Source organism: Jaculus jaculus, chromosome X (genome assembly GCF_020740685.1).
Source record: "Jaculus jaculus isolate mJacJac1 chromosome X, mJacJac1.mat.Y.cur, whole genome shotgun sequence".
In the NCBI taxonomy this organism is placed as follows: domain Eukaryota; kingdom Metazoa; phylum Chordata; class Mammalia; order Rodentia; family Dipodidae; genus Jaculus; species Jaculus jaculus.
In genome coordinates this window covers 153,017,502-153,032,122 of record NC_059125.1, presented here as the reverse complement: position 1 = coordinate 153,032,122, position 14,621 = coordinate 153,017,502, and the positions used below count along the sequence as shown (strand labels likewise).

General features: G+C 45.6%; 1 protein-coding gene across 1 annotated transcript; it reads left to right on the top strand.

Moving 5' to 3' along the window:
• Window positions 1–8,154: 8,154 nt before the first annotated feature.
• Window positions 8,155–14,149, top strand: LOC123456594 (cancer/testis antigen 1-like). Its single transcript, XM_045139982.1, has 4 exons — window positions 8,155–8,272; window positions 12,749–13,223; window positions 13,578–13,706; window positions 13,863–14,149. Exons 1-4 carry the CDS (start codon window positions 8,155–8,157, stop codon window positions 13,978–13,980), a joined length of 840 nt encoding a protein of 279 aa, XP_044995917.1. The 3' UTR covers window positions 13,981–14,149.
• The last annotated feature ends 472 nt before the right edge of the window (window positions 14,150–14,621 follow it).

Here is a 14,621-nt window from a genome sequence, read left to right as displayed (position 1 = left end):
TTGGGATATCTGTGGGGTGGTGGTTTACTTCTGTTTAGCAGTTTACTCGTATGCTTGTATTCACTAGAAGTCTTCTACACACTGGAACAGGGTCCTGTTCTGTAAGCAGCATCCTCCCTCCCTCCCTCTTTGCTCCCTCTCTCTCTCTCTCTCTCTCTCTCTCTCTCTCTCTCTCTCTCTCTCCCTCCCTCCCTCCCTCCCTCCCTCCCTCCCTCCCTCCCTCTCTCTCCCTCTCTCTCTCCAGATTTCCTCTTTCCATCTTGCAGCTTGTGGTGGCCCAGACCCTCAAACCCTTCTCCTTACCTGTGAGTGTCTGCTGGACAATTCGAGAAAAAAAAAATCTGTCTCCTGCCAGGATTCAGGGAATGTTGTGGTGTTCACCTGGTTTGTGATCATTTCTGCCTGATAAGCACTCCATTTTAGCCTTGCATCTCTTTGGTCTGCTTTAGGGATTCTTTCAAGTGGATCAAATCCCTAGTATTCCATACATTGCATATTGTACCTTTGTCGCAATGTAGAGTAGTTAGATTGTGGGCTGCAGGAAGAGAGACTCTGTTCATGATCCCATGAGAGTGGGCTTGGTGAATAGCAGGAGAGGAAGAATGTCCACTAATCTAGCATGTATATTGGCCACAGGAGGGAGGAGCTCCTTCCCTCCTACCTTTCTCTTCACTCTCCCTCTTTCTCTCTCTCATGCATTCTTCATTTAATCATCTCCCATATATCATTGTACATCCAGTGCCTCCTTTGCATCATCCTGGTTCATTTTTATTATACTTTATTGATTTATGGCTACTAATCTCTCTCAGGTAAAAATTGCATCATCTCCCTTTGACTTAGTTTCTATAGCATGGCATAGGTAATTTTTCAAGCCGTGCTACCATTATCTTCTATCTTTCTGGGTATCGATGGTTACACTGGGAGAAAAATCAGTCAGTTCTTAGCAATCTGACAAAGGAGGAATAGGGCCAGAGCCATAATGGAGTGGGCTTTTCCCACATAGCCCGTATTCCTCTAAAGATTATTTACATGGGGCTCCAGTGATGGCTTAGCTGGTAAAGCATTGCACAAATGTGAAGGACTGAGATCAGATCCCCAGCATCCATGTAAACACAAAGTATGCTGGCTTGCAAGTGTAATCTCATAGCTCAGGAGACAGAAATAGGCAGATCCCAGTAATAAGCTGTATAACTAATCTAACTGAATTGGTGATGTCTGGGCTGGAGAGACACTGCATCAGTAATTAAGGTGGATATTCATTGATGAAGACAATTGACATGGAACTCTGGCCTCCACATACACACATATGTGTGTCTCCATATACATAAGAACACATATATGCACTTGACCCATAACACACACACATACACGCACACACGCCACATCGCACTTTCAAAAGAGGGGTTCTGGGATTGGAGAGATGGCCCAGCACTTAAGGCACTTGCCCAAAAAGCCTAAGGACCCAGGTTCAATTCCCCAGATCCCATGTCAGCCAGATGCACAAGGTGGTGCATGCATAAGGAGTTCAATTGCTGTGGCTGGAGGCCCTGGCATGCTTATTCCCTCTCATTCTCTCTCTCTCTCTCTCTCCCTCTATCTAATAAATAAGTTAAAAATTTAAAAATAGGGATTCCACATTATCCACTAAGCCATACCTCCATCCCTTCAATGTTTTTTAATTCACTTCTTTTAGTTTCTACTATTTCATTTAAATTTATAAATTATATACATTTGAAGTTATTTGTTGGTGGTACTCTGTTTGCAAGACCTGTCTGGTTCCTGACCAGAAACCTAGTAGGCACCAGAATTCATGCCTTTTCTTAGGACCCCAAGATGCCACATCCATTCAGCTCAGGCAGAAAACATTCACACTTGGTCCGGGTCAAAAAAAGAAAAAAAGAGTCTGCCCATTTTTTTGTGGCCCCCACTTCCCTTGCGTTATCAGTGAGGCACTGTGCTCTAGGGCTGCCTAGCCAAACGAGTGTGAATTGACTTTCATTTCTGAATGTAGAAACACATGCATCTTGGTCTACAAACTTTTGGATTACCCAGCCATCCTCCTTGCCTTCCTAGGAACTCACACTCCTTCACCAAATAGGTGCCAGAATATAAAAGGAAACACAAGTGTTAGAAGCCATTCCCGCCTCACCCTTGCCCTGCCATGTTCCTTCAGGACCACTAAGAAAGAGAAAGTTCTACTCCTTAAAACATAAGCATATAGGATTCCACTGGGTGGACACACATACACACACACACACACACACACACACACACACACACACACACCCTGTCATCATCATGCTTTGCTGCCAAAGAAAAGGACTACATCTGAAATCCCCACTAGAAGTCACGGCTCTTGCACAAGGTTCTGCCAGTCTGGGCTCATGCCAAATGAGCCTCCTTAACCTGAAATACCCAGCCTAGTGCCCATAGAGACAAGCTGCCCTGTGGCCATTCTGCTGACTATCTAGTGTGCTTCTGTTCTTTGAGGAAGTAAGGTTTGTAGGGGCTTGTCCAGCCTTATCAGGACACACATATGTTGTTCTGTCATCATAACACCCAGGTAAAACAAGGTGTTAGGGGTTCAGGAAAGTCCTTGAGTCTCAAACCCTAGGTTCATATCTAATTTTAAAAAAAGATACATTTTTACTTATTAATTTCTTAGAGACAGAGAGGGAGAGACAGGGTGAGAGGGAACAGGGGTACCAAGGCCTCTAGCCATTGCAAATGAACTCCAGATGCATGTGCCACCATGTGCTTACATGGGACATGGAGAATCGAATCATACCTGGGTCCTTAGGCTTCACAGACATGTGCCTTAACCGCTAAGCCATCTCTCCAGCCCTCATGTCAACATTTAACCAAAGAATTGAATAAAATAAGACTAAGAAAGGACTAGAGAGATGGCTTAGTAGGTTAAGGTGCTTACTTGCAAAGCCAAAGGACCCAGGTATGATTCCTCAGGACCAACGTAAGTCAGATGGACAAGGTGGTGCATGTGTCTGGAGATCCTTTGCAATGGCTGGAAGTCCTAGCGTAACCATTCTCGCCCTCTCCCTCTCTCTCTCTTTCTCTCTAATAAATGAATAATACTGATAAAGATAATTATTAAAATATTACATTTATTGAGGGAAGTACAGGACCAAGGGAAGGAAGATGGATATACCCATGTGGTAGTTCTTGAAGAAATGTAAAAATCAACTGGGTGTGGTGGCTAATGCCTTTTAATACCAGCGCTCTTGGCAGAGGTAGGAGAATTACGGTGAGTTCAAGGCCACCATGAGACTACATAGTGAATTCCAGGTTTGCCTGGGCTAGAGCTAGGTCCTACCATAAAAAAAAAGAGAGAGAGAGAAAGAAAGAAAGAAAGAAAGAAAGAAAGAAAGAAAGAAGAAAGAAAGAAAGAAAGAAAGAAAGAAAGAAGAAAGAAAGAAAGAAAGAAAGAAAGAAAAAACCAGAGTAAGAAAGAAATAAAGAAAAGAAAAAGAAATGTTAAAAGGGACAGGAGAAAGGAAAGAAACTTCAAAAGAGCTCCTGCCATGCAGAGGGCAGGAAAGGTAGGTAGGGATCAGGGGGTTCCCCGTCATCACAGCACAGCTGTGCTGAGACAAGGGGAAACTCACCAGGAACTGGAGATTCAAAAGTGACCAGGCAGCCCAATGAGAGGCTTGTCTCCTTGCACACATCTATTTAAAAACTTATTATGGTAGGTTTCATCTTCTGGCTCAGGAGACAGAGAGCTGATTGGTTTTGGATAGAGGCTGTCTTGAAGAGGCAAGCTATGACACCAAGTTCTGGGGACTGAGCTTGACCAACCAAAATGTTAAGATTAAATCCTAGGAAAGAAGACTTCCCTCCCAGGAGGGGCCCAGGGTGTGGACAAACAGATCTAAGGAAAAGATAATAAGTCAGATCTTATTTTGATCTCTAGCAAAGTGGAGACTGTAAAGATATTTTCAGGGACCCAGTCACACTTACTGCCTAACAAAGCTACATGACTCCCTCACACAGGCGTTAAAGCATAGGGGTCCAGCTTGTGTCAGCATTCAGGGCTGTGATAGGCCTGGCTCCTTAAGCAATGATAATGTATCATTGGGGGATGCCTGCCTGGTAAGGGATGATAATATGTGCTGTGATCATGCGGGTTTTCTTGGTTAGGTTGGGGTAGCCTAGTGGAGTCATCTATCAGGGCCTTGATATCTTATGGAGGGGTGTCCCAGCAGAGGTTTGGCCTGATTGCACAGGCACTCTGAAGATCTCCTTGTACCACCTATTAGTGCAACTGGGATGTACTTCCTGAATCCTCAGGCTTCCTATGGCTCAAGTTATTAGAAATACTCAGCAAGGGTGTTCTTGCTTGGAAGAAGCAAGTGGGGTTCATTTGACGTAGTGAGGTAGGGAACATCCTTGCATGGGAACAGAGGATTTTAGGTCATCAGAGGTCTCTCAGAGGCATGAGGCCATTCAGCTTAACAGGAAGCAACCTCTGACAGGTCCTGTTTCCACAGGTGCTTTGGGCCTTGCAAGGTGCTGTGTGGGGAAAAGGATACCTCATTCCTTCAGTAGAGCCAGAGAAGGACAGTGGAGCAGGAGGTGGGTGCTAGTGTGAAGATCCCAGAAGCCACGCAGGTCCTAGGTAGGAGAACAGGTGGCATAGTAGGCAACAAAGAATGCCAGGGAGACTGGCAGCTGAAGCTTGAAGCCCAGAACAGCAGAGGTTGTTCAGAGAGAGCTGAAGGCTTGCAGGTGTATACGTGGAGGTTGATAAGGTGCAGGAGTGGAGGGCATGACTGTGGAGGAAGTTCTGCTGGTCAAGGGATGATTGTGAGATTCAGAGCAGGAGTGAGACACCATGGACTGGGTTTCCTTAGATAGCATGGGAAGCCAAATACTGGGGTGGCATCCTTTCCACAGTTCATGGCAGAGGCTCAGGGATGACGTGGGAGTGGTCTGGAATAGACAAGCAGAGGTTTGAGGCCCATCTCGGGATGACATGGCAAAGAGAGAGAGGTATGAGGGAATAGAGGGGTCTGGAAGAGTGAGTCTGCAGTTTGCCATTGGAGCTGGCTGGAGGGTGTGGTATGGGTAGCATCCCCTGAAGTGACTGTGTGAGTGGTCTTCTGTAGCCAACAAGGATGGTTTAGGAGGAAGTAGGTCTGTGTTACAAAGTCACCTTAATGGGATCTGTACGTGTGACCTCATGGTGCCCTCACCTATCCTTTATGAATACAGAGATCAGCTGCGCATACCTAACCCGGTATGAAGAATCACATGATGGAGCAGTTCACAGAGAGCTCTGAGTGATCCACCTTTTCCTGTTTATATGAGTTACAAAAGGGGAGAGGACTTATGAGTGGCAGCTTGTGGCTAGCCCTGTCTCTGACTAAAGGGGTATTCCATTGCACATGTGCAGACACCAAAGAATGTAAGGAGGTAGCTCGGTGGACTGGGCCTGTAGTCATCGAACAGGCACTATTAAGGAGCTTAGTAAGCTGGGTCTTGTAGTGTTGCAGTTACCTTCACATTCCTGGAAAAACATTCAACCAGAAAGAGCTTGTGGGAGAAAAGGGCTGCAGGCTTAAGGAATCCAGAAGAAACACCATCAATGGCAGAAGAAGCTGGCTCACTTCCATAGATGCATAGCACTATGAGACACCACCAGCAGCCAAGAAGCACAAACAGCCAGATTTCAAACCACTCTGAACACACCTAAGGACTATACTTAAGATCAGCCCACATTGACACCTCCCCTAACAGGCTACTGGAGGCTTAATTTCCAAGCTTAATCAAAACTACCAGAGACCATTTGGAATGTACATTCACATTCAAACCACCACTGTAACAGGCTGCATGACCGTCTGGGAGCAGGAATGCAGAGGCAAGGATTTAGCTACCCAAGTATGACTTTTCCTTTCCTCTCACTTTTAGTCGATTAACTTCTGAAAACTCCAGCCTACTCCAGAGGTCTTCCGTGTCCCTGTTCAGGCATATTTTCATGGTAATGTTGGTCTTGGGAGACTTTATCATCAAGCCTCAGGAAAAGGAGTCCTTTCCTCTGGCTGGAATTCAGTTTACTGGATATCACATGGCCATTGAATTTCTTTTTTTTTTTTTTTTTTGGTTTTTCGAGGTAGGGTCTCACTCTGGTCCAGGCTGACCTGGAATTAACTCTGTCATCTCAGGGTGACCTTGAACTCATGGCAATCCTCCTACCTCTGCCTCCCGAGTGCTGGGATTAAAGGCGTGCGCCACCACGCCCGGCTGCCATTGAATTTCTTGATCTCACAGCAATTACGGTTATCTTCACATTGCTGGGCCCATCCATATTCTTTCACTGATGGTGGTGGACGGCGTACAGCGGCCATCTCTTCTGAAGAGTTATTGGCATTAAATGGATGGTAGGGACATTTTCTTCAGTACTTGTAACCATTATTTAAGTTGCACTGGTCAATAATTCTCCATCCATGCACATGCACGTAACTCTCATTGAACATAATGGGACATACACACAGAGAAAACATGAAAGTAGCCTAGGGATGAGCTGGGAAGAAGAGGGTTTCAATGGACTGGAGACTGGGAGAGGGGCAAGACAATGTAATGAAGAGGGAATATGTTCAAAATATATCCTATAAATGTATACAAGTTGCCAAGTAGAAAATAAAGTTTAAAAAATAAAATTAGGGTCTTGAAAGATGGTTCAGCTGTTAAAGGCACTTGCTTGCAAGCCTGATGGCCGAAGTTTGATTCCCTAGTACACATGTAAAACCAGATGCACAAAGTGGTACATGCATCTGGAATTTTTTTGCAGAAGCAGGAAGCCCGGGAATGCCCATATTCATGCACTCTGTCTATCTCTCTGTCTCTCAAATAAATGAATAAGAATATTTTAAATGTAAAATTTAAAAAGTCATAGAAGTAAGAAGGGAAATAGCAGGGAAGAAGAGGTTTAATGGGAGGAGATAACATGTGGTAATGGGTGTAAATATAAGAAAATATACTACATATGTATGGAATTGTCAAAATGAAGTTAAATAAAATGTGTAAGATTCAGGTGTGGTCATGCATGTGCCTTCAACCTTGGCAATGAAGAGGCTGGAAATAGGTTGCTCACTGGGTTTTTCTGAAAACCTGACTCATTCAGTGAGACACCCTGTGTTAAGGAAATAAAGTGGAAGAGTGGTGGAGGATACTTGATATCTTCCTTTGGCCTCCACACATGTTTACCATGGGCACGTGCATCTGCACATGTACTCACACACACATACAAAAGTAGCCAGTAAGATCCATGAAGAAATATTTGAAGTGTAAGAGCATAAGGAGAGCTGGCCAAACCCACAAAAGAATAAAGCAAGGTAACACCGTCTCCTAAACACCTAACAAATCTGTCCCAAAACTTTTCTCCACTGATATGAAACCATTTCAGTCATAATTCTCAAAACACCTATCCAAATTCATCTGGTTGTTTGATGTCTCCATGCAGATTAAATTTTGTTCTTTAGGTGGAAATCAGACTCAGTGGTGATAGGGATGTTCCCAGTATCAGAATTCTGAAGGGATGTGACTGGAGAGATGGCTCATCAATTAAAGGAATATGTTTGCAAAGTCTGATTGCCTCCGTTCAATTCCCCAGGACCTACATAAAGCCAGATGCATAAAGTGGTACATGTGTTTAAAGGTTGTTTGCAGTATCAAGAGGTCCTGGTTGCACTCATATTCTCTCTCTCTCTCTTTCTCTGCTTGCAAGTAAATAATGTATAAAGATTATGGAATGGAAGCTGGAAGATGGCTAAGTAGTTGAGGCACCTACCTGCAAAGACTAAGGACCCAGGTTTAATTCCCTAGTACCCACTTAAAGCCTGAGGCACAAAGTGGCACATGCATTTGGAATTCATAGACAGTGGCTAGAGGCCCTGCTGTGCCAATTCTCTCCCCTTCTCTCTCTCTCTCTCAATCCTTCTTTCTCTCTGTGTCAAATAAATGTATTTTTAAAAACCTAGGGGCTCAGGGAACCTACAGAAGAGTGGCCCAGGCCTGCATCACTGCATCCACGCAGGTTCCCAAAGCTGCTTGGGACCACTGCTCTTAGTGTGGCAGCAGAGGAGCCAGGGCTGGGGCAAGGCCCTTTGGGCTTGCTGAGCCTGACTTAGGTTGGGGATGTGGCTGCGCTGGAATGTGGGAATTGTTGGGCCCTGCCCCACCCCAGCTACTAGTCCTGAAGATGGTGCTGGTGACCCTCCCCTTCCCTCCTTGTTGGTGCTCTTGTCTGGGCCTTGTAAGTGCCCTACCTCATTCCTGTGGAACCCTGGGGCTGGGGGCCACTGCGCATTACACAGCCCCTAGGGCACCACAGGGATGTAGGGCATGTGCAGTAGACACTGGCCTGGAACAAAGCACTCCTAAGCAAACACTGTATGCCGCCTGCCTCCCCAGGCAGCCGCTGCTCAGGCAGCACAGGACAGGCCTTGGTAACACGTGGACGGCTGCCTGCCTGCTCTGCCACCACATCCACCGTACTTGAGTGTTAGGAGTGGAGACTCTAGTGGCTCTGTTCCCTGTACCCCCCGATCCCCACACTGAACAGACTGCAGGCTGCACTGCTGTAGTCAGGCTCTAGCTCAGGAATGACAGGACTCTCTGCGGGCTCAGACCCGCTCCCCAAACTCTCCCTCATCCTTCTTTCATGCTCATCCACACAAGGGAACTGTTTAAGCTTCACCTGACACCCAATATCCAACCATAGGAATATCCAGCAGTTCCCAGCCTCACCTAGCGCAGCTTCCCTCCCAGCCCCACCTACATCTGAAACCCTGTGTCACCTTTCTTCTCTCCCATCTCCCAGTGGTCTGTTCTTTTTTTAAAAAAATTTTTGTTTATTATTTTTATTTATTTATTTGAGAATGATAGAAAAAGAGGCAGATAGAGAGAGAGAATGGGCGCGCCTGGGCCTCCAGCCACTGCAGATGAACTCCAGATGCGTGCGCCCCCTTGTGCATCTGGCTAACTTGGGTCCTGGGGAATGGAGCCTCGAACCGGGGTCCTTAGGATACACAGGCAAGCGATTAACCGCTAAGCCATCTCTCTAGCCCCCAGTGGTCTCTTCTTAATGGAGGCACTGTTCTGTTTCATCCCTTGCCCTGTCCTGTCCCTTCCATACCAACCCTGCCCCTTCCATAGCAACCCGATGCATTGTTGCACCTCAAGACACTATAATAAGAACTGTTTTCACTTGGGAAAAAAAAAAAAACCCCTAGGGGCAGCAGAGATGGCTCAACGGATAAGGCACTTGCCTGCAAACCCTAATGACCTGGGTTCAATAACTCCACAGCCAGATGCACAAAGTGGCACATGTATCTGGCGTTCATTTCCAGTGGGTAGAGGCCCTGTAGCACCTATTCTCTCTCTCTCTGTCTTCTCTCTCTCTTGCTCCCTTGTTGCAAATAAATAAAATGCTTTAAAAAATAATAAAACTCTTTGTTTAAAAAGAATTCTTGAGGGCTGGAGAGATGGGTTAGTGGATAAGCGCTTGCCTGTGAAGCCTAAGGACCCCGGTTCGAGGCTCGGTTACCCAGGTCCCACGTTAGCCAGATGCACAGGGGGCGCACGCGTCTGGAGTTCGTTTGCAGAGGCTGGAAGCCCTGGCGCGCCCATTCTCTCTCTCTCCCTCTATCTGTCTTTCTCTCTGTGTCTGTCGCTCTCAAATAAATAAATAATTAATTAAAAAAAAGAATTCTTGAGAGAGAACACATTTTCTGGACAGTAAGGTCATACTGTATATCAACAACCTCAGATATGAATAAAAATGTAAAGTTTAATTTAGTATCTTATTTTGATAATTCAGATGGATGAAATAATTATTCATGCAAAGACTTCTATAGAATTGCATGAATCATAACTTTTCATGGTGGAAAAGAATGAAAGCATCAATTACATTATAAGTGTATATGCATACACTACAGTACATGTTTGTGAAGATTTTTTAGACAAGCTCATATGCTACATGAAAATGATTTAGAAATTGAGTTATAACAATGATGAACCTGAGAAAGCATACATGTTCTGTTCTTGTTATGTACTTCATATAAAAATATTAGGATGGAACTCAAAAAAAAATCCTCCAGTGCTGGAGAGATGGTGTAGCGGTTAAGCGCTTGCCTGTGAAGCCTAAGAACCCCGGTTCGAGGCTCGGTTCCCCAGGTGCCACGTTAGCCAGATGCACAAGGGGGCGCACGCATCTGGAGTTCGTTTGCAGAGGCTGGAAGCCCTGGCGCGCCCATTCTCCCTCTCTCTCCCTCTACCTGTCGTTCTCTGTGTCTGTCGCTCTCAAATAAATAAATAAAATTTTAAAAAATATATATTAAAAAAAATCCTCAAACGTGTCCACTGAAGTTAATACTAAAGGAAAGGAAAGAATTGTTTTCTTGTACTTCTTGACTTGCCATCATAAATACCATCTGGATACATACCTGAATTCCAGAATCATCCCTTCCACACAATGACAAAATCATGAAAATGTAGATACACAGAAACTGAAATGATCCTCAGATGCAGAGGAGTAGACTAAATTTATTTTCTGGGGTAACAACATTTAAGCAGCTCTCCTTTAGTAACAGAGCAACAGTAGTGTGGACAATCGCCAAGAACCAATGCATGAAAAAGTGGCAGCTGCTGTATGCACTCAGTCCCTGGGGAAGCATGGATGAACTAAGAAACACTAGGTTAGGCTTAGCACCCTTTGCCTGACTGGAGTATAATAATACATGGGTCACAAAGCACTGCATGGTCTGCATCAACTTGGAAAACAAAGCCAGACACATGATGGAGATTTTGAGTTGGGAGGATTCTTTAGGACTCAGTCAGCTAAAACTGAAGGACAAAAAGAGAAACATGATAAAAACAAGTATTTTTCCTTGGCTCTCTGTATTGGTGACATGCCAAGTGCATTAGGAATGCCTTCTTCCACCCTAAGTTCTCTTGACAGTTTATATCGACCTCTTGTATGGACCTTCTGATGGAGGTCAAATCCAACTGCAGACCACTACCCTCCCACCCAGGTCCCTTTTTTGACTCACATAGCCAGTACAGTACCAGACACTATGAGGTATCTCTGAGCTGCACCTTGTAGACTGGTTCTAAAGGGTTCAGATATATCAGTGAAGGCCATCTCTGCTTCCGTGTGGGACAAGAAAGGCATAGAGACAGTGATGGTAGAACCTGGTTACGGTGTCATTTGACCTTACTTTGCCCGTGGCTCAAGACTATCAGTTTGAGGCCTGAGGTCATCCAGGCTGCCCTCACATCTGTGTCTCAAATTTTGGACCACCCACGTGTGCACCCACCCAGGCCACTGGATCATTGTTTAGGTGTTCTGTTCTGGCATTTCCCTAGATGTATTCATCAGAGACTGTTCTATACTCTCCATCATTCCCACTTTTTACTGAACATCCCTAGTGCTTGTGATTGAACAGAATCAAATACAGTGAAACAATCTTTTCTCTGGTCCCCTGGCTGTGGTCAGGGCCATCCATACTTACATGACTGAATTTGTGGACTGTCCTGTTCACAATATAGTCAGGTCTGCTGACTATAAGCTACAGGCTGTAGTAGGTCATCTCCATAGTGGCCAGTGGTGTGAGGTTCCTGTGAGTTCTGAGGCAGCCAGTCTCTGGGCTTGCTCAGGTTTCCTGAGCCACCAGGGTGGCTTTGACGTTCATCCCTGTCTACAGCAGCTTAGAAACCTTAGTCTGAAGCCTGCGTGGTGGCTCAGCCCTGCTCGCTTCCCCTCAGGGAGGCACTTGCTATAACTGAGTGACACCTCATAGTACCTATGTACCTCAGGAAACACCTGGTGCAAGCCAGTCAAAGACACTGCCCTGCAAGAAAAACCTCCATAGATGGACCTGGAAAGTATTATACTAAGTCAGGTAACCCAGGCCCAGAAAACCAAGGCCACGTGTTCTCCCTCATATGGGGATCCTAGCTACAGATGACTGGGCTTCTGTGTGAGAATGAAAATACTTAGTAGCAGAGGCCAGTAAGTTGAAAAGAGACATAAAGGGTGGAGAAAGGAAGGGAGGAGGATACTTAATAGGTTGATATTGTATATATGTAATTACAAGGATTGTAATGGGGAGGTAATATGATTGAGAATGGAATTTCAAACGGGAAAGTGTGGGGGTGGGGAGGGAGGGAATTACCATGGGATATATTTTATAATCATGGGAAATGTTAATAAAAATTTAAAAAAAAATGAAAATATGACAATAAAAAAAATTAAAAAAATAAAAAATAAAAGAAAAACCTCCATAGGAGCACCAACTAAGTTTTCACCTTAATGCATATGCCTTCACCTGGTGAGGGAAATGGGACTACATTGTATGCAAGGGTGTTCCAGGTCTGAGGGAACAACTGGGGGGCAGCCTAGCAGAACCATATGTCACGGCCTGTATGCGGAGGGGTGAAGGACAGAGGGGGCCTATTTGCGCAAGAGCTCTGAAGCCTTGAGTTGTACCGCCTACAACTACCACCAGACTGAGCTTCCTCAGGACTAGGTTTTCTGTTGTCCACGGGATCTGTGGCATTCAATGTGCCAGCTTGGCGAGAAGCCACCTTGAAGGGGTGTATTTTCCCAAATGCCCTAAGGAACAACAGTGAGAGGGAGCACAAGCTGTATGGCCCATTATAGTCTCCGTAGGCCAGGGAGTGGGCAAGCTTAGTGGGAACCAATATTCGTGAGTTCCTGTTTCCACAGGCGCCACAGACCTCAGGGACCTCACGTGCCACGAACGTTGGGGAAAGGGGCGGGGCCTGACTCGCGGCCTCATTTCCTCCTCAGGACGCCATTCGGGTGCGGGCTCCGTGAGGAAGGCCCGAGTGGACACGCAGGAGCCCGCAGTGGGCACCGGCGGAGCCGCGGGAGGAGGAGGAGGAGAAGAAGGAGAGCATAGAGGGCAGAATCGTCCTCGTGCTCCCGAAGACCAGCGCAGCCCCGGCCGTTCTTCAGCGGGCGAAGGCCGCAGTGACGACGAAGACGACGTCCGGGAGCCGCGCGGCGCTCAGGATCCCGGTAACGAGGCTGCTGCGGGCGACCCCGACGAGGGAGGCCCTGTCCAGCAAGGGGGGCCTGGTGAAGGAGCAGCTGCTGCGCCCCAGGACGCTCAGGCACCACTCGCCTCCGGGCCCAGCGGAGCTGCTGTGATGGCGATGGGAAATCGACTCCTGGAGTTGTATCCTTTTTGTGGAGCCCCTTGACCAGGAATCGGGGGTGGTAGCTAGAACATGCAGGCAAGGGTATGGGGGCATGTTTCAAAGACGTTCACAGCATATTTATTTAATAAGGGGCTGAGAGTGTGTCTGTGGGCAGTCAGGTACAACTTGGTTTAACATTCTGACAGGGCAGGGAGTCACTTATATGGCAGAGGGCTGAGGGAGTGCGGTGGGGAAAGACTGAGCATTGAGGAGATGGCTTGCACTGACCTGGTATAGGCAGGAGAGCGAGTTTTTGAGCCAGACCTTATAGGTGTACTGAGGCAAATGGTATAGAAAGTACTAGATATTGCCTTAATAATACCCCCCACCAGCTCTGTTACAGTGCCTTTCCGTTCCCCTCTGGAAGCACACATGGCTCGCACGTCTTTGATCTCAAATGCTCAGCTCCAACAAATGATGGTTCAGCAGGAGTTCACAGTGGATAACAGTACCCTGTCTGCGTTAGTTCTCCAAGAGTCTGTAGTCGGGGGTGGGGGAGGGAGTCTCCACTCTGGGGGTGATGTATTGGAGGATCGGGTGCTTAGTTGTAAGCAAGAGCAGAATGCTGGGGACTTGTACAGATATCTTTTCTCTGATGGTGTCTCTCTCCTTTTTAGTAGGTTGACGTCTGAAGACCCTAATCTCTTCCGAATTTCCATTAACATCTTCCATGACCAGTTTTTCCTGGTGTTGAGGAACATTCAGAATCAAGAGTTAGTGGCAGATGTAAAATGAGGACAAGGAAGGAGGCCTGATGTCTAGTATTTGGGTGCTTTCCTCATCCACACATGACAAAGGCAGAAGCATTTAATGTTTTTGGTTCAATATTATATCAAAGTCCTGGTTTTTGACTCTATGTTCTCCATAGTAGTCTCTTGGTAGACTTGTTTTCCTGTTGTTAAGAGTGGATACTTAAATACTTAAATGCTTGTTTCTGAAGTAAATAAAACAAAGTACCATTTCTTTGTTTTTTGGTTTTTTGTTTGTTTGTTTGTTCTGACTTTACTCTCTGGTGGTAAGGTAGATGCCTCCCAAGTTATCTTTTGTACTTCAATAGGGGGAGTGGCAATTCTGATAATGATATCTTGTCGTAGTATAGTGTACTTGAAGACAATTTAGGAAATAGAAGAAAAAGTATATTATTTAAATCCAGCCATTCAGCACAAAATACAGTCAATAATTTTGAAGTTAGAAAATTTGGGGCTTGGGATATAGTTCAGGGGTAGAGTATTTATTTAGCATGGTGGAAGTCTGGGGTTCTGTTCTGAGTACTACAACAAAAATAAAATTTATTAATCCTACAGTTTTATTCATATGTGTGTATGAAAGTAACATACAGGTTTTTAAGTTTCCTCTTATTTTTTCCTTAATATTTT

Bases quoted from the DNA above. Each gene is read 5' to 3' on its own strand.
- LOC123456594 (XM_045139982.1), top strand. From the start codon at position 8,155: ATGTGGCTGCGCTGGAATGTGGGAATTGTTGGGCCCTGCCCCACCCCA. The intron at 8,273-12,748 runs GTAAGTGCCCTA...CTGTTTCCACAG, and splicing joins GGTGCTCTTGTCTGGGCCTT to GCGCCACAGACCTCAGGGAC. The intron at 13,224-13,577 runs GTATCCTTTTTG...ACCCCCCACCAG, and splicing joins GGAAATCGACTCCTGGAGTT to CTCTGTTACAGTGCCTTTCC.